This window comes from Orbicella franksi, chromosome 14, assembly GCF_964199315.1.
Source record: "Orbicella franksi chromosome 14, jaOrbFran1.1, whole genome shotgun sequence".
Classification (NCBI taxonomy): domain Eukaryota; kingdom Metazoa; phylum Cnidaria; class Anthozoa; order Scleractinia; family Merulinidae; genus Orbicella; species Orbicella franksi.
In genome coordinates, this window is record NC_138158.1 from 3,653,531 (window position 1) to 3,679,700 (window position 26,170).

The window sequence follows — 26,170 nt, forward strand, 5'->3', positions numbered from 1 at the left end:
AAATGATTATTGTATAATCTGCAGCTAGATGACGTCACAGGCGCTGATTTCGAAAATTCATTGTACGCTTTCGGCCAATCAGAAAAGAGATAGTAAGTTCAATGTGTAATAATAGAAGAAATCAATTGGAATCACGCGCGCGATGCCACTGACTACGGAAGGAATCATGTGAAATTACACGCGTGATGCCACTGACTACAGAAGAAATCAAACAAAATTAAGCGCGTGATGCCACTGACCACAGCAGGAATCAAGTGAAATTAAGCGCGTGATGCCACTGACTACAGAAGGAATCAAACTCAATATAACACGCGCGATGACGCCGACTATAGAAGAAATCAAGTGAAATTACGCGCGAGATGTCACTGATTAGTAGAAGAAATCGAGTGAAATTACGCACGTGATGTCATTGACTACAGAAGAAATCAAATGTGCCACTGACTACAGCAGGAATCAAGTGAAATTACGCACGCGCTGCCACTGACTACAGAAGGAATCAAGCTCAACATAACGCCGAATATAGAAGGAATCAAGTGAAATTACGCTCGGGATGCCACTAACTAGCAGAAGGAATCGAGTGAAATTATGCACGTAATGTCACTGACTACAGAAGGAATCAACTGTGCCACTGCCACTACAGTAAGAATCAAGTGAAATTACGTGCGCCCTGCCACTGACTACAGAAGGAATCATGTGAAATTACGCGCGCGATGCCACTGATTACAGTGTAAGAATGAAGTGAAATTAGGCACGCGATGACACTGACTATAGCAGGAATCAAGGTCAATAACGCGTGTGATTACACCGACTGCAGAAGGAATCAAGTGAAATTACGCGCGGGATGCCACTCACTACAGAAGGAATCAAGAATCAAGTGAAACAACGCGCGTGATGCCACTTACTACAGAAGAAAATTAGTCAAGTTACGCGCGCGATGTCACTCAGTACAAAAGGACTCAAGGCGAAAAAAACTGAGATGTTTGTATCACCAGGGATGAATCGCGCGCGAAAGTCCCGCGCGATGCCTGACTGGATTAGTCATATCAAGTTAAGGTCATGTACGCAGATTTTCGTGCAGATGTACTACGTATTAGGATTTCTGAACTTGACGTTATTAAAAAGACGGTATAAAGATAATTTTACTAAATTTACTTCAAAATGGCAATAGTTGCTGTTGCTTCATGTTATTTTATTTCACTGACAAGAGTAAAATAAATTTGTACCAGCATTTTATATACTCAGTATACACCTCAATCAAAGACAGATAATACAAATTTGAAGTTAACGAATAGCAAAGGGTATAAATTATCCAAGTAAGCAATTAAATTCAAAGGTTTTTTAAATCGCGGAAATTTGTATTTTGAGACCAAATATGTTGAAAAATTTTCCAAGAAAATGTTGAAATTGGTTTTCTTTTTGAAAATTTCTAAAAGCTGTATTTGGGAATGCCTTGCATTTGTAAATTTAATACTATTTGTGCACTATAGTAAATATCTATAGCGCAACGCAAAACACGGGTTAAAAGTTTGGCTGCAGTACTTCGGCGAGCCCTTAGGGCGAATCAGAGTTCAAATAACAAGTAGAAATGTTCGGTGATACGCACATTCAAATGTCTAGTAAGACACGTTTTATCCTCATAGTGTCATCCCTAGACTTCCAAAAAATCAATAAAAAAAATACTGATAATGTACAGGCAATTAGGTTCCAGTCTTTCTCCGTAGCATTTAAATTGAATTGAGGATGTATGTTGAAGAATACGAAACGTCTTTCCAGCAGACTTAAAGATAGGTCCGTATATTATCAGTTTTTCACTACTCAATCATTTCTTTTACAATAAGTTTCTAGTCTTTCTCCATAATATTTAAATTGAACTGAATTGTATTCCTTCAGAGGAGCATCTGGCCATTTTTTTCCGTACGGTACTCGGCTTTCGCAGCTGTCCTGATAGCATCTGTCGTTTTCTGAATCCACTTGTTAAGCTTGATAGAAAAAAAAATTCGCAGTATATTCAATGAAACTCATTTTTCGCATACAGCTCCCTGCTCAAACCTGTATTGTGCCATTTGACAGATTCCGTACAGATGAACAAACGCTGCAGCCAGAACAAGTAAATGGAAGATCTGATGGCTCTGGAACTAAAGAAGATAGAAACGATACTTTAAATGTGACAAAAGGATAAATCGGTAGGCGATAAAAGTTTTTGCTTAACAGACTTTTCAAAGGTCTGTTAAGCAAAAACTTCTTTTGAGTTTTAGTTTCCAGTATGTCGGCAGGAACTCGTTGTTTGATTGTGGCTGATGGTATCCGCTGGCCTGCGAGCAAGGTCACCTCTGGGTTACACGCGCATGCAGCGACCCTGTTCGTTGGAAGTTAGCGCCCCGCTGAAAATTACTCGCCAAATGGAGTGAGTGGAACGGGGGAGCCAATTCTCTTGGCTTATACAAACTGAAGCAACGAAAAGAGAGACACTAGAATATGAAAGTTATCTGCTCACCCAGATGTCACATTTGCCGGGAAAAAATCTCTCAGGAATCCTTGTAGCATACATGACAGCACTGGCAGTGTACAAGAGGCACATGAGAGATACCCATCCACCGGCCGCCTGTCGATAAGCTAGCGTCAAACCGTACTCAGCTATCAGGTGAATGGCGGGAATAAATCCAGAATATCCAAAAGAAATTACTAGACCTGTAAAACACATGATTGTAAGGTTACTGATCGTACATAGCCTGCTTAGCTGGGCATAGCGCGAACGTGATACACGGGCTGGGAGCTCGACAACAAGCGCTTTTTTTTCGCACTCCGCCTTCGCACTTCGCTCTCGAGAATCATTCTCGCCTTTGCTCCGCTAAACTACGTGTTCTGTAGGCCATACTAGATCGTGCATTGCATTCAAGTCCAGCGCCTGGGTTTTGTGCGCACCTTTACTGGGAACGGATTTCATGTTGCTACATCACGCTTTAAGTGCCAGAGTAACAAACTGGACAAGTTATAGAGTTTTAGACGCTGAAATAGCTTTGCCTCGGATTTGCCTCTCTTAGATGTCTGGTGATCCTCGTTTTTTCTTTCAAAAGATCGATTCATTTATTGCTAATCTCCACTTTCACAGGAAGCAAAATGTCTGAGTATGTGAAAGTTGTTTCAATTGTTGTTCTACTCGCGAGCGATCGAATTCACCTCATATGTCTGAGTGACTACGCATGTCTTAGAAGCATCCGCATGAGAAGTATATTCTACCTGAGGGAATTACATCCTTGACGAGACATTCTGCTTTCTAAAGAAGACACGCTGCAAAAGCATCGTAATACGACGTCTAAGAAAACGCTACCCACAAATGCTCTAAAAAAATATATAAAAACCTTACCTGCTCTCAACAGTCGGTACTCAGGAGCGTTGAACTTGTCCCACAAAGAAACGATGATGCAAATGATACCAAGAGAACAGATCAGACAAATGTAAACGACCTTGAGAACTCTTGAACAATAGAATCCATAATAAAGAGGAGGGATGAAAGATCCCATAATGAAGATAGCAATGCCTGAGTAGTCAAGTCTTAAAAAACAATAGTACAAAATGTCAGTCACTTTCCAAGTAATGAAAAGTATGAACATGGAAAACAGAAACTTTACATCGAAGCATTTTAATGATAAACTATCAAAGCTTAGTGCTTGTATAGCTAAGTGCATGACCACTATAAATAAGATTTACATTTTCATACATTTACATAAACTAATAACAGTGAGGTAACTGTAACTTTTACTACAGCAAAAATATTTTGACTCTCTGGCTGGCTAAATGACTGACTTACTGCAGATCTAGACTGACGACTGACTGACTGACTGATTGAGTGACTGACGGACGGACTGACTGACTGACTGACTGGCTAGCTTGCTGACTGACTGACTGGCTGGCTGGCTGGCTGGCTGAATAACTGACTGACGGACGGCGAGACGGACCGACCGAGACCGACTGGCTGGCTGGCTGATGGACGGACGGACTGATTGACTGACTGACTACCTGATTGAGTAACTGAATGAATGACTGATTCTAATCTACGTTTAAACCTTACCTGCGAAATATCTTGGAAACCACCTTAGAGTGACAGTAGACGGTGTGAAAAATCCACGAAATACCCAAACACAAGATTGCACCGGCAAAGAAACAACCAAATATAAGCTTCTCCTGCCAGTCTTTAGGAAATGGGGGGTAAGCAGTGATTGGTCGTAAAAGCATGTAACTTGTAATGCAAACAAAGATAATAAAACCAATCAAGTGAGTCCATATATTTCCAGTTTCACTGTGAATTTTAAAAATGCTCTTGAAGCAGGATGTAAAGGATGGCATGGGCGGTCTGTGGAAGTGAGATAAAAACTCGTTCCCGCGTAGCCATTCCGGAAGTTCAGAGTGGGACAGAAGTTTCCTTCTTGAGGGTTCTGTGGTTCGCTCTGGGCAATCCGATAGCTCATACTGAGGTAAAAGATATCTTTCAGGAGGTACTAACTCTATGGCTCTCGGTGAAACAATCTTGAGTTGCTCTGCAGCACCATTCATGCTTTCTTGTACATTCTCCTCTGAATTTTTCTGTTTATCTTTTTCACTATAGTCGGACATGTCTTTTCTGGAGTTAATATACAGTACTTCCTACCGTTAGCTTGCAAAGACTCTTTTTCTGTTTTCACCATGAAGACCTACAAAATGAAACATGCAAGGAATACTTCATGAACAAACTAAACAGAGTTTTTAGGTTTGGTAATATGAACAGCAAAAAAAATTCGGGTTTAGTTCTCCTGCTTCAAATGTTAACTTACTGCGGTATAATAGAGCAATTAAGTGAGCTCATTTACTTGTTTTCGCACCGTTGTGCTGATTAATAATCTCACCTGTTTTCAAGTCCGCACTAGCCTGGATAAATTTGAATTCAAAAACGCAATTTTTTTCCGTCGGCTAGCTTGACCTATAGCTCACACAAAACGACGTTTTCCACCACCAAAACATAGCTTTTTCGGAAACGGAAATACGTTACAATCGAATTTCTGACAACGCTAATGTCGCTTCTGTTTTGGGGCTGTTTTCAGTGCGGACAGAAAGCAAAGCCGAGAGAAAAGTGAGGATGGAAAATATTTTATCCGTTTTCGTGGCGAAAAATGACGGCTTCAAACGCAAATACTGGGATTATTTGGGGCGGAGCTTGACTGGCAGTTCCAAACTTTAGCAAGAGAAGCCAAAAGTTTAAACTCGTTTGCTTCTAACCCTTATTTCATCTCAAACTCGTCACTCTCGCTCATAAACTCTCTACTTCTGTCGTCGAATTTAAACATGCTTAAACTTCATAACAGTCGACGAGAGTTTTCGCTCTCGCACCGCACAAGTGTTGTCAACTCTCGTGTATTGGCGACGCTCGAATGATAGTCAATGAATTAACTCTTGGCAGTTATTACCTTCTTTTTGCGCGGACTTGTTTTTTTGTTAGGGGGGTAGGTAGGGAGGGGGCTCTTGACGCTAGACCCTGACCGAGTATTTCATCACTGCATCATTCATTCAAATCAATAACTTAAGCCAATAAATACCAGATGCAATAACAATGAAGTCAATAAAAGAGGCTTCGCGTGGCTCAAACGGGCTAAACTGCTCTCTTTTGAAGCATTGAGGTAAGCGTTTTACGGTCTTTTCGCGGAAAGCATTAAAACAAGTTCACATAAAGCCGGTGCGCATATTTTATACTGGTAATTCCGAGTATGATTCCATTATACCGGCGTTACTGAGGCCACGGAGATTGAATCGAATCCCCTGAGCGCATAAGATAATGAAAGATAGGTTATGTTACTGGCACAATAAAAATAATGGTCGAGTTGTGTCTTAATTGATGTGATCATAAACTGTCAAGTTATATACTCGTTTCACACTTTGACTGATTCGGTGTGTTTGTAGTTACATACCTTATGGTAATCTCCGATGTCCGTGCAGGTCCATGGTCTGTTTCGGCGCTGTTGATATATTGTAATGAACGGCCGGCCTCGTGATACAAAGGTAGCTATGAACAGGATCTCCTGAATCAGAATTGTATCGAGTTTCCGCTCTCAGCAAATGACGTCTCGGACAATAGAGAGCGCACAAAGCCGGGTCTTAACTTTAATCTCTAAAGAACTCCAGACTATGTTTAATAAATCATTCAAACACATCACCGCGACATGCGTATGAATATTTTCACTCCTATAATAACACCATGGTAAAGCAAGCTCTCAAGCACTTGTTTTCGGTTTTCAAGCAAAACTAGCTCGGACTCAAGATGAAAAAAATTATAGTTAAATTTTAAATTAATCGCCGTTTTTTTCCTAGTTTTATAAATCACTCAGTGCTAGTCTAGATTCCAAGCTATAGGTGAGAATGTTTATCAACTAAAGTCGAGCACGGTGTGATTATAGTTTTTGGTGGAATACCACATTTCGTCATCTCAGACCGACCATCCGGGCATTCTCTGGCTCCTGTCTATACCTTACCCGGATGCAGTCAAAACTTTGTCTAGACAGAAAGCAAATTCGGGTTTCCATTGACATAAGCTCGAGTTTTCAATGGATAGCTTCAGTTTTATTGAAAATTGTTCCAACGAAACCTTATTAAATATTCAAATTGACACCTTTGAGTGAAATAGCAACAATTCCTAATGTGGTTACTAATGGTACTGGTTGTGCAGACCGCTAAAGCTACAGTATACGATCTCAACAAACCAGCTCAGTTCTACACGGTTTAAATTCTTCTACATTCTGTTCGAAACAAACTAAAGATAATGTTACCGGGCTTTACCTTAAATAAACAGATAAGGCTCACCTGACTTCTGGCTCAGACATCATTTTAATATCCAATTTATGCCACCAAACACTGAACGACGGTCGCCCAACTTTAGAGTCAACTCGTTACTTTATGCATCGCTTTGAACTTCTCGTACTCCATGACTGTTTTATGTTTCAGTATTCTGAGCTGAATTATCCCTTCTTCGTTCAACGAAGACTACGAACGAAAAGGGAAGCAATACTCAAAAAACAGCCTTTATAGATCAGTTTATAAGTTAGCATTTCACACGATTTGAAAACCAATATGTTTATTCCCGCAATAAAACCTTATAACCACATTACATACATTAAGCAATGCATTAATGGTGAAATTTTAAACATGTTTGCACAAATTAAATGCACTAAAGTGCTCCTAGTTTGGTACTTAATATTTTGATCTAAATATCATGAAACGCCTTGACGAAGTAAAAAGTAAAGACACAAAAAAAATATTATCTCTTATGACAAATCATTAACAGCCATGATTTGTACAATAGCAAACGATTCTTGTTTAAATTTGGTTTGCGGGCGAAACGTCCGATGCAAATTTACTTTTAATGAAATTAAAACGAAACGGTAGAAAAACAAATTAAATACGTCGTCAGACTTGTAATTGTCAAAATAATCCACAAGTCAATGTAAAATCCCCCACTTTTGAATATTCATCCGTTGCACAATTTGTTTTCTTAAAATGGATTTTCTAGTACTGGAGAATTTCCAAGACTGAGGAGGATATCCTAGTGGAGATATTTGAGAGTTCAAGATTACAACGAACGAGAATTGTTATTGCCCATCATGTGTTTATAATCTGTGTAATTAGAAAGTTTTCAAGCTTTGACAGGTGCGAATTTATAATCATACGCAGGGTATTGTAAACTGCTACCCAACGCGGGAATCACAAGAATTAATACAATAAACGACAAGGAAAAACTCATGTAGCTGCTGCTTTTAGACAATCTGTTCTGTTTTGAGGTTAGGAAGTTTAAGCATTATACCGACGTCGACGCTAAAGACTACGCCCAGTTAAAAATGGATATATATTTTACCTTCGAATTTCGCAATTGTCTACATCTGTTCAGAACGAAGATCTGTCTAAAATACCTACCCAAATAATATCTAATGTCAGTGATCAATTCCAAAAGGAATTACGAAAAATTAGCAGCCCATGTTCTCCGAAATGCGGAGATCTTGGTCACGTTGTTGTATTGCAGAGGACAGCTACAAAAGTTTATAACGCACGTGCACAGCTGCTCATTAAACCTTTCTCGTTGCCATTACCGTCGCGGTTTGCTTAAGCTCCCTACATGTCGCGATAAAGTTTGTCTGAACTTTACTTTAATTAAACAGTGCTGTCATTTTGGACTGATGGGCAGATTGCAACTTTCTTGGTCATATGTCTAAGTTTCTTTTGCGTTTGGCCATTAGCGGTATAAAATAATAACTAAAAGAAATAAATAACTTGATTTAAGTGTCAAATAATGTACTTAGCACTGTTGTGCTAATTAGGGACACTGTAAATAAGTAAACAAATACAGTTTCAAAATATTCACAAGTAGAGAAATTTGAATCATTTAGGCATTATTTAACGAATTTATAAGATTGTTATATACTGCATCGGTGTGATCAACCAAAGCGGGACGTGGGAGAAAACCAGAAATCTTGCTCATCACTGACAATTTCTAGTTTTATTCCAAAATCCCAAGAAATAAAAATGTTTGTTTGTTTTTTTTCTATAATTTGCACGTGGTTTAGTAGTGAAATAATCATTAGCAGTATACTGACTAATCATCACCTTGTCTAAGACAGTATGACATTTGGCCTTGGCTTTTTGTAAGCTCTCTTTATAACATGCATAATTCGTGTTCTACCAACATCCCACCTGTGATTTATTGAACTGAAACCGCAGAAATGCAGGCTCTTTTGGCTAAAATGAGCTAAAATGAATACAACACCCTGTCGTTTAAGAACGCTTGAGAATGAAGAAAACACTCACCAAGGAGTCGTGCTTTCTTCATTTAAGATTCTGGATGAAGTTTAACTGATACCTTGGTCAGAACTGGTCTGAGAATTAGACAGGCAAGCCAAACGTTCGATACGAGAAATTGACACTTGAAAACTCAACGATGCCTCGGCCGTTGACTGTTCCATGTATTCTGTACATCGCACAATGGTCCACGTCGCCCGTTTCCCTGGATTTTATTCAAAAAATTAAGAGTGCCTGCCTGTAAAAATCAGACAAATTCTTAATTTCGCGGCAAGGGTCGAAAATTCGATTTCGCTCATATTTTTATGGTAGATAGGCTAGGGAATGGCAAAAACTGCTGGGTAGTTTTTTTGGCAAAATATCCTTTTATTTCAAAGAAATATGCAAATTACCAAATTCCGTTAAAATCGTCATTTGACGCACCATTTTATTAAACAAGTTTGAGAGCCTCGCATGCAAAACCACATCATTCTTCCGTCTTTAAAACATTCACATATTTTTGTGCAATGTTTAAATGTGTACTGGGTTGATTTTAGGGAATGTGGCGTTGTCTTTTTGGGTGCACAATAATTAAATTTCGAAGACATGTATTTCATTCACTTAAAAGTACTTCGTGAATATAATTAATTTTCACCATGTGCGAAACCTTCAAATGGACCAAGCTTCTGGTGGTTGAATCGCAGAAGGATGGTCTACAGATTCCTGTAAAAATTTCTTTGGGCAAATGATTGTGAGCGACGCGAGAGCTTTTCAAAGTACGTCAAAAATGCAAATATTTGACCATCAGTCGTCAAATTTCAATTTACGAGTTAGACGTATATTTGAGCATGCGCCACATGACTTGACCTATGTTAAGCTGAAATAGACACAGAGCTGATAATTTCGAAATGTTCTAACCTTATTTGCTCTAAAAGGCAGGTCCAAAGCCGATTTGACGTGTTTCTCTCACCATTCGTCGCACAAAAAGCAGAAGTTTGCTTTTGTTTACATAACGTCCGATGTACATCGCCAACTGTCAACTTATTTAACGGTCGAATACGATGAATCTGTGACCCTCGTTCGACACATATGATCACCACTGCATCTAAGTCAAAAACGGCTAAGTCATTCGTAGATAGTTGCTTGCTTTGCACTACACCAAAATATTACGTTTGATCATCATGGTTTGATGGCTTGAATCCTTGTTTGCAGCGGTTCCTTGTTCGTCACGCAATTCTGTCATCCCATTTTAGGGGGTAGGGGTGGGACAATTTCTATCCTAATACGTAAGGCTCCGTAAGGCTTGGAATCACTGGGAGCACACAATCGTGTTGAGTAGGAAGAGATTAAATTAAGAAATGAAAAGAATTAATAATTTACCATTGCCCCTGTTGTTATCTTTTACTCGACCACCGCTACCTACCATGCCCCTGCGTAATACAGTAACGTTAAACTCATACCTAGGTCTTTTCGCGCTATGCAATTATTTTTGGTTTACATGTAACACAGTGGGCTACCCTCGGGAAAATGGGTGGCGACCGCTTAATGGGGCTAGCCGCTTAAATAGAGGTTGGTGTACCTTGAATATTTAATTTGGCACTATCGGGCTATAAATTTCTTGGTGAACATGGAGCCAATTCAATACAATCATGATAGACGTGTGTTTGAATTATCACTCGTCATGCACCTTCAATTTCAGACTCTTATCTGCCATCGCCCTTTCCAAAACAAAGTTCTTAAATTTTGGGTGGCTGCTTAATAGGGGTAAAGACAATAATGAAACCCTTGTCGGAATGACCAAATGATGGCCGCGGAGGTAACCGGTCAATAGGTGTTTTATTTACAATATTTCACTGACGATAATTTTGGACTGTATTGAAAACAGTCCTCTATTTTCTGTTACATACCAATGCCTCGCCACTGAGCAAACAAAATACGCCAAATAAAATGGCATGGCCAGGGCTATTTACTCACGTAATTACTAATTAAATTTAGTCTGTTTTTCTCACGAATTAGACACGTTGTGATTTCCTATTTTTATTTCAGCTAGTTCTTGCTTCATTAATCTATAATTTTTTTTATGGCGATTTTCTTACAATTCTATTGAGTACAGGTACTAGCTTTATCAGCTGTTGTCTGAAACATCAGAACGTACAACAAACGTGATTTGGACCGAGGCCACGTACACTATAGAATATGATTATATAAATATACACATATTTTCTTACATATATGAAAAAACAGATGAACGATGATTAAATTGTTTCACTTATCCTGAGAGTACTCTATACAAAATAGATCAAAATGTGCAGCATATGCCGTGACAGCATTGCGTGACGAACAATAACGGCTGCAAGATTGTGCTGCGCCGACACGCTTATCAGCAATGATCAGCAATCGATCAAACACAATATTTTGGCGCAGCGCAAAGCAAGCAACTATCTACAAATGACTCAGCCGTTTTAGACCTAGATGCAGTGGTGTTCATATGCGCAGAAAGATGGTCACAGATTCATAGTATTCGACCAATAATAGGTCGACAGTAGGCGACGTACATCGGACGTTAACCTCGTGTAGACAAAAGCAAACATCTGCTTTACGTGCGACGAATGGTGAGAGATCGACTAGAAACACGTCAAATCGGCTTTGGACCTGCCTTTTACATCAAATAAGGTTAGAACATTTCGAAATTATCAGCTCTGTGTCTATTTCAGCTTAACATAGGTCAAGTCATGTGGCGCATGCTAAAATATACGTCTAACTCGTAAATTGAAATTTGACGACTGATGGTCAAATATTTGCATTTTTGACGTACTTTGAAAAGCTCTCGCGTCGCTCACAATCATTTGCCCAAAGAAATTTTTACAGGAATCTGTAGACCATCCTTCTGCGATTCAACCACCAGAAGCTTGGTCCATTTGAAGGTTTAGCACATGGTGAAAATTAATTATATTCACGAAGTACTTTTAAGTGAATGAAATACATGTCTTCGAAATTTAATTATTGTGCACCCAAAAAGACAACGCCACATTCCCTAAAATCAACCCAGTACACATTTAAACATTGCACAAAAATATTTGAGTGTTTTAAAAACGGAAGAATGATGTGGTTTTGCATGCGAGGCTCTCAAACTTGTTTAATAAAATGGTGCGTCAAATGACGATTTTAACGGAATTTGGTAATTTGCATATTTCTTTGAAATAAAAGGATATTTTGTCAAAAAAACTATGCAGTAGTTTTTGTCATGCCCTAGCCTATCTACCATAAAAATATGAGCGAAATCGAATTTTCGACCCTTGCCGTGTTATTTTCCATTTTTATGGACAGGGACTCTTAAAAACATTACGCTTCTCTTACGATCTTTTACCACAGGCAGCATGCTTTTAGCAATGCAAATTCTGTAAATTTGTAGGCTAAACCGAACATACTTCGTAGATAAAGCTTTAAAACCCGCGTGGTGCGCACTGATCGTGTGCTTCGGCTAATTAACGGTTGAAGATACCGTCCAACTGCATGAGAGGAAGGCTTGATTCAAGAAAGACTGTGGAAACAACGACCTTGTTGTCAAAGGCTGTTTGAAATGTTTTTACATGTTCAGGGCTATTTGCATGACTATGGAAAAAAATGATTGTTTTGTTTTTATATAAAGTGTTGTCTGCGGGACTAACGCGCGCCGTCCCCATAGTGTTTGGCTGTTCCAAAGCAAAGATACTCGTATTTAACTTTCCTGAAATGAGAAAAATCACATTCAACTTAGTATAGATACACTACTGAAACTGAATGATTTTAACAGTCAAGAATGTCGCATGTTGAGCCAGGTATTAAAACCACTACTAAATTCATTATTTGACGGCGAAAATTACTTCACTGTGATTGGCTTCATTTGCACTAGCTGCAGTGCAAATTAACGTGTGCGCGTTCGTAATTTTCTCAGTCATATTATAAATGAGTAATAATATAAATGCTCGAGCCATTAAGGGTTTAAACTACTCGTTATATTTGAAAATTCTTTCAAATTTCACTGGCCCAAAGGCTCGTACAATTTTGAGAGAATTTTCAAATATCACTCTTACCGAAAGTCCTTAATTGCACTCGCATTCACACGATTACCAAAACTAAAATTTTAAGTTTATAATTCGCATATGCATGCTAATTACAGAACTGCAATTGATACTTAACAAAACCTGCAGGTACGGATCACAAAAGAACTCCTGTAATGTTACCACTAAAGGTGACCAATAACCAGCCGAATCATGCAGGAAAAATAATTAATTCACTTTTTCATTGTAAAGAATAATTAACCACTGAAAAAATGGACAAAATAAAAATGGCTGAAGGAAACAGCAGCCTGTTTGGCGCGTCATTCCTTGTTGCGTCAAAACTCGCTCATGAACATAGTGTTTGAGAAATCGTGAATTGTTTTATCTCATCAACACTGTATCGAGGACATCAAAAGTCTTTCTTTATATCATTTGAAACTAGGCTTCTCCCAAAAAACATTCATACAGATGTGTTAAGCAGCGTCAGTGAGACAAGGTATGGTCGTTGTTATCTTTGTATTTCTCCCCTGCAGAGTGTCTATCTTTGCAAAGAAAATGAAAAGCTTCGGAAGCTAATGATAAACACAATGATAAACACAAAGATTTTTGCTTTTATTTGATACTATCAGTTCACCCAAACCATTCTACCTCATTCTCTTGCTTAAACCATAGTTAATAGAGGGGATCCGAATGGTTATGAAACCCGACAAAGTTCTTTGTTTTATGTTTTTGTTCGCTTTTTTGGCCTTGACCGTGCACAAAACACAATAGTTGTTCGCTTTTTTGGCCTCGACGTGCACAAAAAACGTGTTGGGAACGTAATTCATGCATAGTGTATGAGCGCAAAACAAGAGATTGTGCACGGTCTTGGACCTTCCAATATAAATCTTGACATCTTTGTTAGCTCCTTTGATGTTTACTGGGCTTCGTAACCAGTCCCCTCTATTGACTATGCCTAAGCCTATAACAATAATGAAAAAATTAGGGTTGGCATTGATGAAAGAGTGCAAAAAAATCGTGCCAACTAAAGTAATGGCTTCTATTCTATACTTCTAATGCCTAAACCAAGGGTTTTTCGCGGTTTGGTGTAATTTTCTTCAATTTCCTTTGGCGATGTCTTCCACGATTGTCACAGCACACAGAAGCCGGCCATGCAGATAAGGATTTTATAGGCGAAAACAGTAGGAGTTACAAAGGTTATAAAGGTAGTTTCTCATTTTTGTGCAAATTTAGGTTTTAATTACCACCGCTGGGCCTGGTAGGCTATGGTCTTACCTATTTCCCAAGATATGAGTCCTGTAGTGGAGAAAATACATATTTTATCTCTCTGCCAAATTGTACAGGCTTTTACCGAAGGAAAATATAGAGAAAATCTAGGCAAAAAGTTTTAACTGCTTTCAGCCAGTAGTTACGTAACCAAAGTAGAACTTTCAGCCATGCAAGAGGTTTGTTTGCTGAGAATTTGATCCAATTCTATCGATCAATTTTAGAATAAACATTGCCATTAGAAGAAAACGGCGATATAAGGACTTAAAAGCTACTGACTGGGATCTAGGGAGGAAGAGATAGCAGGCTTCTCATCAGATCGCCCTTAAGTCGCTCCGCTCTTGGACTTTTTCGACCGTTATATTTCCCATTAGCTAGCCTGCTCATTGTGAGAGAACGGACGCATACGGATGACGCACCAGTCATAGTGAAAACTGCGTCAAACCCGGAAAATTAAAGATAGTTCGTGGCACAAAAGAAGACGTTCCAGATTAAAAAAGAGTACGTCATAAATGGCGCAGCTAAATCTGAGCCTAAGTCATCCTCACTCTTCACTAAGTCTATTATTTTCAATGACATTTATTACTTGGTAATATCTACCTACGGAAGGTCAACGTTTTATTGGTATTTCATTGAACTACGGAAAGTACTCCGCTACATGGACTCGCGAACATTACAAGGAACTGAAATTTTCTTCCAGAAAATCTAGTCAACGATCAAAAATTCTCACCACTCAAATGTTGTGCAATTTTATTTGCAGAATGAAGTGGATAGCGTTATTTTGGTTTCCTTTCGTCACTGGATGTAGAATGGCTAAGTTTGTTAAAGAGGAAGATGTAGCATTAGAGAATCACGTGATAGCAACCGTAACAGCTGCTGACCCGATAAAATGTCGCTGGGATTGCGTGGACACTCCTCTCTGTTTCTCTGTGAACGTGCGAAACCTGGGAGAAACAGGACGAGTCACGTGTGAGCTTAACAATTCTAGCAAAACCGCTGACCCACAAGATTTGTTACCAAGCGCGGGAACTCAGTATCATCAAATGGCGGTAAATTAAAAATGCTTTCTCGGCTACTTTCTTGGGTTTCTATGCATCTTTGCATTTGTATAATAACTCATTTTTTCCAGATTTCTTGGTTAGGTCGGAAAATATTTTTTCATGTGATATTTGCAGTAACTGGACCTGTTCCAACATCCAGTAACCTGTTCCGTACAAGCTTTTGGTTAGTTCGCGAGCAGCGCAAACACGAAGAAGGGCGAGCGAAAAGGAGCCTTTAGTCGTTGAGATGCGGCAAACCCTTAGCCTTTCTTTCCTTCTACCTTTCTCCGTGTTTATCTCGTTCTTCGCGCTTCTCCCCAGCTAACCATAAACCTGGAACAGGCTAGCGATTCAAACAGGCTTGTTTCTTTTCAAAAGTGAAATGAATACATTTGATTGAAGCTGTGTCTCTTCCTTCTTCAGGAGGTGGAACGTTGTACATTGGAAAAATGTGACTATAAGGATGGTAAGACTCCATTTTAATCTATGGTTAGCTCCGTGAGTGGGCAAGATAAAGCCATCTCAACTATTTTGACTCTCGGGTTTGCCCGCTGTATCCCGCCTGAAAATGGTGATCTGTATCGTTGCATACGGTGGCTGCGCTCGCAGTACAAGCGGCAGTCAAAACTTAACTGTTCTTCTGAAAAGAGGGACACGATAATGGTCTTTTTCTTCCTCGCAGCTTACAAAAATAAAGACAACGCTTAAGTTGTTTTGGCCTCTTTTAATACTTAACTCGAAAATTCTGGGTTTAATTTGACGAACAACAACATATTTTGTTTAAAATGACACAACTGTTATTATATTCTACCAGCTGACACTCAACTAACGACGAGCAACGGGTGAGTTGCCGGACGCGGGAGATCCAGTTTTACCACTAAATAAAAGCTTGGAGACAAAAAATGATATTTTTAACTTATTACAATCTGTTGTGGTTTTTGCAATTAAAAATTCCTTTTCACGATATATCCAGTGCCATCTCCAGTGAGAAAAGTTGCCCGACTTCAAATGCTTTCGCTGTTAACATACGTTGACGTCAGGACAGTACAGGTTTTCCCGCTTGCTGAATCCTGATTGGTCAATTCAAATTTCAGACGCACCAGCCGTATGCAAGGATGTCATACATATAGTAGATTCTTTTAATTTTGGACCTAGTTTGCTCGGTCAAGATGTGTACAATTAGTGTCACACTGTTGGTACTCTGGCATTTTTTAATCGTAATGCCTACCCTCCCACAGAGGATGTTGGCTTCGATAATAGACCGAGATAGGGCTAACACCATCATTAATATGGGAATGGTTTCATTTCTATGTTCCCAGCTCTTCCTGACGGCTGGTATAGATTCGGTTTCAAGCTTATCAAGTTGTTTCCAGAGAGAAGGACCTGGGAGCAAGCTCAACAGTTCTGTGAATCGATTGGTGGAGAACTGGTGTCAGTCAACAACAAGGACGAAAATGAATTTATATCTCATTTGCTTAACCAGATTAAAACAGACGCTGCAGGTGATCGTTATATCAATTTTTTTATTTAAAATAAAAATAAACCCTGCAGGTTGAATTGCTGCAGGTTTTCCAGTCGTACGTGGTGAGTTATTAGGGGAAAAGGTATGATTTCTTACTAAAGTATGTCCCCGTTAAAATGTTACAAATCACTATCTCTTTCTTGGAACTTAAGAACTCACAACCTTGCTCCTCTATTAGTTGATCATTGCAACGCTAATCCAGATGTCATGATCGTAAACTTCATTTTAGTGCCAGCCGTTTTTTTCAAGCTCGGCGAGGGTTGCCACAGGTCAGGAAATAATCAGGGAACAAAATCTTCAAGGTTAGGAAAAAGTCAGGGAAAATTGAAATAATTTAACACGGCTGATTTAATATCATTGAAAACTGGAAGGAATATTTGGGGTCACTGTGATCTTAACGATGTTTTTCCCTAATGAAGAAGATTTGTTGAAGACTTATTAACCTTAATAAACGAGTAGAACGGATGGTTGTAAGTTGAGGCCAGAAGCCGCTACTAGATCTGACAATTTTGTAGTCATTTGGTCAGGGAAACTTGTTTTTAACAAGGAAAAGTCAGGGGAAAGTCAGGGACGTTTGAAAATTGATGTCTGTGGCAACCACGTTGGCGCGTGCACTACTTTGATTGGTGGCAGGATTTCTGGATCGTCCAATTAAAACGAACAGTTCCAATCAACTATAAGTTGACTAGAATTGTACCTCAGCTGAACGTAGATTTAAAAAAGAAAATGGTCATTCACTGTTACAGGTAAAGACCCAAACCAGACCATAGCACACTGGATTCTAGATGGATCTGATTCTGACGTCAGGTGGGTATTACCTCAAACCGCGGCTAAAGAAAACAGAGTACATCTTCGGCATATGATCTTCATTTTCGACGTCGTTTTAAATCCTACTAATGGCAAAGATTTTGCTTAGACTTCTGTGGTTCATTTCTTTATCTGAGATGATTCACAAAAACAACACGGATGACTTTTGCTCATCCACAAGCACTGCAACCAAAATAAGCGCCCGCGTTTGTAATTTTCTCAGCCATCTAATATTCGGGTAACCTTATGAAAGCTCGAGCAATTAAGGATTCACGCTACTCTTGATAACTGAATATTCTTTCAAATGGCACTCGCCTAAAAGGCTCGTGCAACTTTCAGTCAGAGAATTTTCAAATATCACTCGAAGTGTTCTTCCTTAATTGCAACAGCATTCACAGGATTACCTATATTTATTTCTCTCATCGATATTCTCAGTGTTTCGTTGTATCGTAGACCGTTTTGACAATCCATAGAGTGACGTGACCGAGTAGATTCCTTAAAATCTTTAACCCTCTTTAGTCTCAAACAAAAGGCTCGAAAAACATATGTCGTATAATTTGTTTCTGTGATATCGCAATAAATATTTACAGGAGGCTAATCTACTATATCTCATTTAAAAGAGCAAAAAAAGTACTTTCTAGAAAAAAAAGTTTGTCTTCATGGAAGCTAGTAGTATTTTTTTAAAAAAATGAAATGGATTAAGTTTGGCAAAAAAAACAAAAGAAAGAAAATGTTGGAAAGCAAAAAATTTGTATTTCCACTCTCTTGGTCGAATTTGATGTGGAGAGGATTCATTTTCCTCAATCTATGAGCAAACATATCTTGAAAACAGAACTTAAGAGAAAACGAAACAACAGTAACACATACAGAACCGTCAACAGATCGGACTCCACGTTCTTTAATCGCTCTCCCTGTCTATCACCTTGCTTCTCACGTCTCCTATTCACTTAAAATAAAGTGACTACTGCTCTTTGCTTCTTCAATAGTCTCGTAAATGGAGCTAGATACGAAGAGGAGGACGGTGTGAAATCCTTGTACCTGGACGGATCAGGGGCTTACGCTACAACCCCAGCAGTGGACGTAAGTCAAACAAGTTTTACCATCACCAGCTGGGTTAAACTTCAGAGCCCCGTGAATGTTGACTCGCCCATCTACGCCGACTGGTCAGATCCTGTAAAATTTATTGTTTATGGCTACTCGTCTGGATCGGTGTTCTTTGGAGCGGTTAATAACGAAGGTCATTATCGGCCTTGGTTTGGCGCTGGGTAAGCCGAGCTATTTGTCTGTTCTTTTCTAAGGGAAGGGTTATCTGAGTTACGTGAGGAGGACTGGTCAAGCTTCAAAACACTTCCATTCCACTTCAGGTTTTCTTCAGCTCAGTGTTAATGATTCGGCAAGCAGGAAAGCACGGCACTCTCCCAAAATATTGATTTGTAGTTGTACTGCTTTGCCTGGGAAACTTAACCAATATAACTGGAATGGTTGTCAAACGTTTTGTGGAAGAAGTTTTAATTAAATTGGTATACATGCAGTACTGGCAGTTCAATGGGCACATAACTTGAAATAAATCCCAGTTACATTGGATAACTAGCTTGTTTGGGCAAGGAGTATATGACATGATGAAGAGTTTTTCCTTGTGTGCTTAAACAGGAAGTAAAAGGTTCCTTGGTCACGAATTTCTTGTCATGGAAACATTACTTGTCTCTTAGGCAACCGGCCTAGTCCTTTACCTATTAAAGTCCTTTACTTATTAAAGTAGCCTAGAAAAACATGTCCCTTTTGTCGTGGTTTGTTTGTTTGTTTTTTTTTGAAGACGATATCACTGTCTTATCTGGTCTTCTAGGAGTTAGGCATCGTATATCTGGAAATTAAGAATTTCAGTCGCCTTTATCAGGTCCAGTCAAAAAATGTATTTGAGAGTATAATTCGTCTACAATAAGGAAAGTAAGAACTTTGTTTAAGTGTCAATGTATTTAGCCCATGTGGGCTAACTGGGGACACTGTATTAACTCTACCTAAAAGGAGGGATGGAGGGGAGATCATAGCGGCGTTGAAAACTCGAGGTCGTTTCTGCCGTGAGAGACTGTTATCCTCTGCTCTTGATAGGACTTAATGTCTTTAAATAAACCGCAATTCACCTTTTAGGGGACGCGGATGAGGTCTGGAAGCACGAGTAAATAGACAAGTCAGACTTTGCATACGTTTCCTCCTCGAGAGTCGTTTAAGAAACGTATAAATTGCAACAACATCCCTACGATGGATTACAACGCAGTGAAAAAAAAATAATTGTTTCAAATTTCGCCTAGGTCTCTAACAATTGACAAGTGGTCTCATGTCGCGGCGGTCTGGGACGGAAACTTAAACAAGGCACACTTGTTCCTGGATAGCGTCAGGTTTGGATCCCAGTCTTTGACAAGCGGCTCATACCCCAGGGATAATTCCCATTCCGTTTATGATATTGGATTGAAACGAGACTCTGGTACTGTACTGAAAGGACACCTGAGAGACCTGATGGTTATTGGAAGAGCTGTCACCGGTGAAGAGCTATTAAACATAGAAGGTAAATCGAATGTTTCTTCTTGCAGATCTTTTTTGCTGTCAAAGTTATTTCTGATACACCACTTAGTGGACCCATTCTAAGTTCTTTCATTTTTCCTATATCGTTTCCGAGTCACTAGGTTTCAATGAACCGACTACAAAGTTAACTTTGTACAACATGCTTTTCAGCTACTCTGGAATCAAGGTACTTGATTCCACTTTCATGCTCAGTACAATAATTGAAAGGCTAAAACCCTGGGTACGACGGTTGTGCTCAGCGGTTTATCAATTCTCAAGTGCAATCAATATATTATATTTAAAATAATTAGCAATGGTTCAGTGAAAAATAAAAACGTATCACGCTTTCAAATTTATTTGATTGGTTGGTTATTTCCTCTTTTTCGTCTTTCCCCTTCCAAATTTCAAGGGAAGAGCTTTGAGAACGAGGTTGAGTAAAAATTTGAGTGCCAAACAATTACTTGATCACTCCACATTGCTCCTCAAGTTCGGTTTTCAGTGGCTTATTCATCCTTAAATGTTTTAACTCCCCCTCATATGTGAATTAATCGTTTACAGATCCATTTGGTGGAGCATGGATCGGCCTGTGTGACGTCACCTCGGAAGGGAATTTCCGTTGGCCGGACGGTACCCACGTGACTTACACTAAGTGGGCTTCCAGTCTATCCCGCAACCAGAATGATAACCACGACTGCGTGAGAATGACGGTTGATAAGGGGGCCTGGGATGACACGAGCTGTGGAAAAGAACTTCCTTTTATTTGCGAAAAGAAAACCTATACTGTCATGACTTGAACCGAGCAAGTGGAGAGCCAAAATTTCCACTTTATTATATACAACTTTAAGTCGAGCTCTCTGTTAGTTTTTTAGTTTGTAAAATATATATTTGACTTCTGATCATGAAGCAATTAAGAGCATCCACTTTCTCGCTGATATCACTAAAGTAACACAATCCAAATATCAAACTGGATTTGCGTTAAAATCTCCGTGTTTTATCGTCATAGCTATTGAAGCAGTACTTTGAAATTATGCTGTTTTGAGCCTGTAAATAAAGCTCTGGGTATGCCTTTTAATAATTCACGCTAAAACACGATGTTTTACTTTGTTTTGTACAATGCGGTGGGTCAGGTGAGTTTAGCTTGAACGTAAGTTAAGTGTGTAATTGTTCCAACTGACAAAAATACAAACCATCAAGTGCTGTAAACTAATCGTTTTTAGACCCTCCTTGGGAGTGCAAGGGTGGCAGTTGACGAGGCTAATGAGTTGTTTCTAATAACGTAGAATAATATACTGGGTCAACCCTAGTGTGTGCCAGTAATTTAAACTGAAATCTACTGAGGAGTTCGTTATTGTTGGGCCGTTCGTTAAGTTATCTATTCATTTTTGTTTTGTAACGAAGTAATTGAATGAAGTAGAATATACAATGAAACTCCTCGGATCCGGACTGGGATGAAAAAGTGAAAAAAAAAAAGCTTCCCTTTAGAAACATGTCATTTCGAATGTTAAGAATAGATCAATCAATCAAATAATCACTCTTTATTTGTACTCACTCTTGCTTAAAAAAACTACAATGTTCAATCAACGGTCAGCGAGAAAGATGGCAGTGATGTTTGGGCTTCGTTAAATTTAAAGTGAATTTAGCTAATCAAAGCTAAATATATTGAACGCAAAATACTTTTTTTTACTGACAATCGGAAATAACAACGCCATACATTTTTTTTTTTTTTTGCTCCGGCCCCCGTTGCTTGTTTTTAATTCGTATTGGTTAAACTTTCAGGCCATTACGAGAAAGAAATTGTTTATATTTTTTTCACCAAACAGTCGGCCATCATTAGATGTGGGATCAAGCTAACTAAGACAGCTGTGGTTCCCACGTAAGCTAATGTGATGTTAATGAGGGGATGTATCAGCACAGCTTCGGTCATATTTGTGCATCCATACGCCTGTATTTTAGGCAGACTCGTTACACAGGAACATTAAGCTCCATAACTTTGATTACCTTTCTTGAGAAGTTCAAACTTAAATCAAGAAATACTTATCCAAAGCTAAGAGCTGAAAGGTATGGAATGCATGTTTATCGTTTCTTTTACTTTATGACTTGTTTTTTCTAGGAGACTTCCTTTAGAACTCACTCCGGCGAAAATGTTTCGAAAATACTGACGCGTAGAAATTGGCAAGCCCGAGAGCCTATAAGCAATACTGACGAACACTCCAGGGAAAGAGGAAAAGGGAAAGCTGCTTATGATTTCGCGCTTACTCCCAAAACGCGCCTGAATCTCTTCAAGGTATTTCCAAGTTTTCGAAAACAAATACGAATAGTTATCCGGTGAGATAGCGTTGGTTGCCAGATAGAGAGGTCCAGGGATGGGTCTGGCTATGGTCGGTAATGATTTCATCTACTGAACAATTTGATTATGAGCTCGAGATTTCTGTCGCTTGATAGTTGACGATAGCGCAGCCCGAGTCAGGGATCACGCATAGAAATCGAGAGCGAATAATCTTATTGTCTTGGTACAAATCTGCTAGTACGTCGTTCAAAACTTTAATCTAAATCCTCTTCAAATACACTTCGAAAACGCAAAGAAGCGGCCGCCAGTTTGTTAACAAGCCCACACTGCTAGGCTATACTCACTATCTACAACAGAATGGATAGTGATAACGAGAAGCCGAGCCAATTCGAAAACTGCATTCGTGATAGAACGCTAGTAGATTTATACTATCAATTATTTTTTTCTTGGTAGAATGAAGTGGATAGTGATATTTTGGTTTCCTTTCGTTACTGGATGTAAAATGGCTAAGTTTGTTAAAGAGGAAGGTGTGGCATTAGAGAATCACGTGATAGAAACCGTAACTGCTTCTGCCGCGGTAAAATGTCGCATGGAGTGCGTGGACACGCCTTTCTGTTTCTCTGTGAACGTGAGAAAAACGGGAGCGACAGGACGGGTCACGTGTGAGCTAAACAATTCTAGCAAAACTGCTGACCCACAAGATTTGATAGCAAGCGCGGAAAGTCAGTATCATCAAATGGCGGTGAGGGAAACAGTCATTTTGTACAACTGAGAGGTTGATGAGGATTTTCTTAATTCTTAAAGCCTCATTCATATAACCGGGAGAAATACAATTTTAATGAGATTAGTCGGTGTTTTGCTCCTGGTGTTTTGTTTTGTTGAGTCATTCCGTGAAGGGGTGGAAGAGGCGGAATTGTGGCTGCCTACCCCTAGAGGTTTTATTTGGCGCTATTCTGTATTCTAGGGGGTAGTAGAAAGGTATTTTTCCATTCAATTCAGAACATGACGTTTTATGTCGTGTTTTTAAGACTGTAAAATTTCGTTCTTTTAGCCAAAACACACCTTAAAAGACTTCAAAAGAAATGAGCAGCAAGATTCTCAAAAGATGAAAAAGCGGGTACTAATGGCCGCGAGTCCAGGACATGGGATAAAAAACCAGTTAAATAAAAGACTCGTTGTATAAGGTTCTCTTCCAGAAAAATGTTTTTGGTGTTATAAGCATTTGTGTTTTCATAGCCAAACATCTACTTTATTCTCCCATTATACCCACAGGACGATTACGACCTTGAAAAAACAAAGCAAAACCTTTGCTCAGTGAATACGGCAATTTGTCTCGGTTTGAGATTTTCCCGTAACGTCTGTCTGCCGTAGCGTAATTTCTGTCTGTGACTGGAACTGTATGACTAAGGTCACTAAGCGTTTTGGAAGGAGTTGTCCATTGGGGGATCTAGACCTTGAACTAAGGAGGAGGGGGTGGGGGGGGGGTGCTTGCCCTGCTGGCTTTTCTTTCGTCTGCGATTCTTTTTCTTTTTTACCCAATATAAGGGGGGGGGGCAGGCCCCCCGGGCCCCTCCCCTAGATCCGCCACTGGTGTCCATTACTTTAAGTTAAACTGTATTCTAGTTTGTAATCCACGTATCCCCAGTTTGTCAATTGTATTTTTTCGTAGAGTACGTTAAATTTATCCTAATTAATAAACAAGCGGAAAGGTTTGGTCTAACCGACTGTGGATGAAGGGTTCTTTCTTATTGCAAGTTTGTCATTAAAAGCTACTTAAAATCTTTCATCAGTAGTGTTGAAGTTTTCCATGCGAAGAGGCTATGAACGCCTCCATGTTTTCTTACTCTTCTCTCGTGTCTATACAGCTTACTTATAATGTTTATCAAAGCCATGGATGAAAAAATTCTTGATCTGATTGCTTGTTTCAATTTCAGGAAATTGAACATTGTACTACGGAGCAATGTATCCACAAAGATGGTAAGATGTGTGACACTAAAGGTCTCCCATGCTCACAATGAAAGGGAAATGATTTTGAAGCAGAAACCTAAAAATGATACCAGCTTCACTGCTTCAGTTAATGTTTATGATCTTGGCAAGATTTTCTTTTCTGATACGTGTGCAATTTACTATAGACAGTGTTAAACGTGTAAAATTTCTTATTCATTTGTTACCTTTGATCTTGGCTTTCAGTTAATTAAAACTACATGCCTGTGAGGCAAAGCAATTATGCGAGAAAGAAATAATTCTAATTATTAGAATCAACAATTTACATGACAAAAAGAAATTTAAATTATTTGGATGTTTTTCAGCTCTTCCTGATGGCTGGTATAGATTTGGTTCCAAACTCCTTAAATTGTTTCCTGACGGGAAAGCCTGGGATAAAGCAGAATTATCTTGTCAGTCAATTGGTGGAGAGCTGGTGTCAATCAACAATGAAGATGAAAATGAATTTATTTCTCATTTAATTGGCCAAATAAAACCTAACACAGCAGGTTAGGATGTGATACCATGTCTATAAAATAGGATAAGACTGTAACTTTAAACTCACTACAACAAGGATCATCCAGTCAGCTGCTTTTAACAAGAATAACTATAATTAAGAAATAGAAAACATGTACCGTGTTTCTATCGAGTTTTAGTATAAATCTACTAACGTTCTATCACGAATGCCGTTCCCTGATTGGCTACGCTACTCACTATCTATTCTGTGATAGATAGTGAGGAGCACAGCAGTGTGCGCTTGTTAACAAAATGACGGCCGCTTCTTGGCGTTTTCAAAGTGTCTTTGAGGAAGCTTTAGATAAATTTTTGAACGACTAGTAGATTTATACTAAAACTATTAGATTATTTGTTCTCGATTTCTCAATGCGTGATAGTTGACACGCGAAAGAAATCTCGCCCTCATAATCTAATATTGCTTAATAGAAACACTATTTTCAACCAATTAGCGCGAGTATTTTCTCAGGACTGTTTTCTAAAAATATATTTACAATAGTTAGAGAGGAAGTCACATCAGCCTTATAGCTGGTTTTCATGCCGGTCCTCTGTCCTGGTCGAATTGGAATTTGGAGTTTTGGTTGTGGAGGGAGGAAAACCAGATCAGAGCGAACCTGGAGAAAAACCCTCGGAGCAAGGCGGGAACCAACAACAAACTCAACCCACATACATGTATGGTATTGGGCCGGAATCGAACCCGAGCCACATGTCAATTCATATTAGTTTTTAACAGTATAAAAATTGCAAGGGACCTCAACCTTTAAGACTGGGACAAACAAGCGTTAAATTAAATAGTTTTAAATGAACTAAAAAATTAATGATAAGTTTGGCTCTCATCAGTTGACGTTATTAACAGACTTCCTAATTATTATTTTTTAAAAAAATAAATTAAAAAAGGGAATAGCCTTGCAGCAGACATTGTTAATCACTGGGCTCTGGATGGAACTGATTCTGATGTTAGGTGAGCAGAAAGTGTAAATTTATCGTAAGTCATCATAATACAGTGATCATAGTTAATATTACCAGTTGTCTTGTATTGGTAAGAGAAAACGAAAAGCTGCAATTGCAAACTGTAGTTGCAATTGAAAGCTTTGAACTGTTGGAATATAAATAAACCCTGTTTGTGAACTACAGCACTTTTTGGTCGACTCCTTCATTTTGACTTGTTCATCCCCTTCACGGCAATGCAAAGCATGTAGAGACATCCTCGGAATGAAGCAGGTTGATTGTTTCACAGTCCGCAGAATTCTTGCAAAGTAAGTGCTGTTCTTTGTTGTTTAAACAGTCTCGTAGATGGAGCGAGATATGTAGAAGAAGATGGTGTGAGGTCCTTGTACCTGAATGGCTCGGGTGCACATGCTACAAC

The 26,170-nt window shown here is 39.0% G+C and overlaps 3 protein-coding genes across 3 annotated transcripts in view; 2 read left to right on the forward strand and 1 right to left on the reverse strand.

The window, feature by feature from the left end:
* Positions 1-26,170, forward strand: part of LOC145467895 (uncharacterized) — a 195,093-nt gene that overhangs the window by 112,674 nt on the left and 56,249 nt on the right. The gene's annotated exons all lie outside the window — the stretch shown is intronic.
* Positions 1,569-5,969, reverse strand: LOC145467593 (adiponectin receptor protein 2-like). The gene is made up of 5 exons (XM_081451167.1): positions 5,937-5,969; positions 4,070-4,688; positions 3,365-3,552; positions 2,495-2,688; positions 1,569-2,135 (listed from the first exon to the last, which is right to left on the reverse strand). Exons 2-5 carry the CDS (start codon positions 4,609-4,611, stop codon positions 2,019-2,021), a joined length of 1,041 nt encoding a protein of 346 aa, XP_081307293.1. The 5' UTR covers positions 4,612-4,688; positions 5,937-5,969; the 3' UTR covers positions 1,569-2,018.
* Positions 14,813-20,929, forward strand: LOC145468718 (secretory phospholipase A2 receptor-like). Its single transcript, XM_081452419.1, has 6 exons — positions 14,813-15,145; positions 15,560-15,602; positions 16,423-16,638; positions 18,424-18,730; positions 19,772-20,025; positions 20,580-20,929. The coding sequence occupies exons 1-6, from the start codon at positions 14,834-14,836 to the stop codon at positions 20,813-20,815; spliced, it is 1,368 nt and encodes a 455-aa protein (XP_081308545.1). The 5' UTR covers positions 14,813-14,833; the 3' UTR covers positions 20,816-20,929.

Bases quoted from the DNA above. Each gene is read 5' to 3' on its own strand.
- LOC145467593 (XM_081451167.1), bottom strand. From the start codon at position 4,611: ATGTCCGACTATAGTGAAAAAGATAAACAGAAAAATTCAGAGGAGAAT. The intron at 3,553-4,069 runs GTAAGGTTTAAA...TTGTTTTTTAAG, and splicing joins GTTTCCAAGATATTTCGCAG to ACTTGACTACTCAGGCATTG. The intron at 2,136-2,494 runs GTGAGCAGATAA...TATCTTCTTTAG, and splicing joins CCGGCAAATGTGACATCTGG to TTCCAGAGCCATCAGATCTT.
- LOC145468718 (XM_081452419.1), top strand. From the start codon at position 14,834: ATGTTGTGCAATTTTATTTGCAGAATGAAGTGGATAGCGTTATTTTGG. The intron at 15,146-15,559 runs GTAAATTAAAAA...TTCCTTCTTCAG, and splicing joins CTCAGTATCATCAAATGGCG to GAGGTGGAACGTTGTACATT. The intron at 18,731-19,771 runs GTAAGCCGAGCT...AATTTCGCCTAG, and splicing joins CGGCCTTGGTTTGGCGCTGG to GTCTCTAACAATTGACAAGT.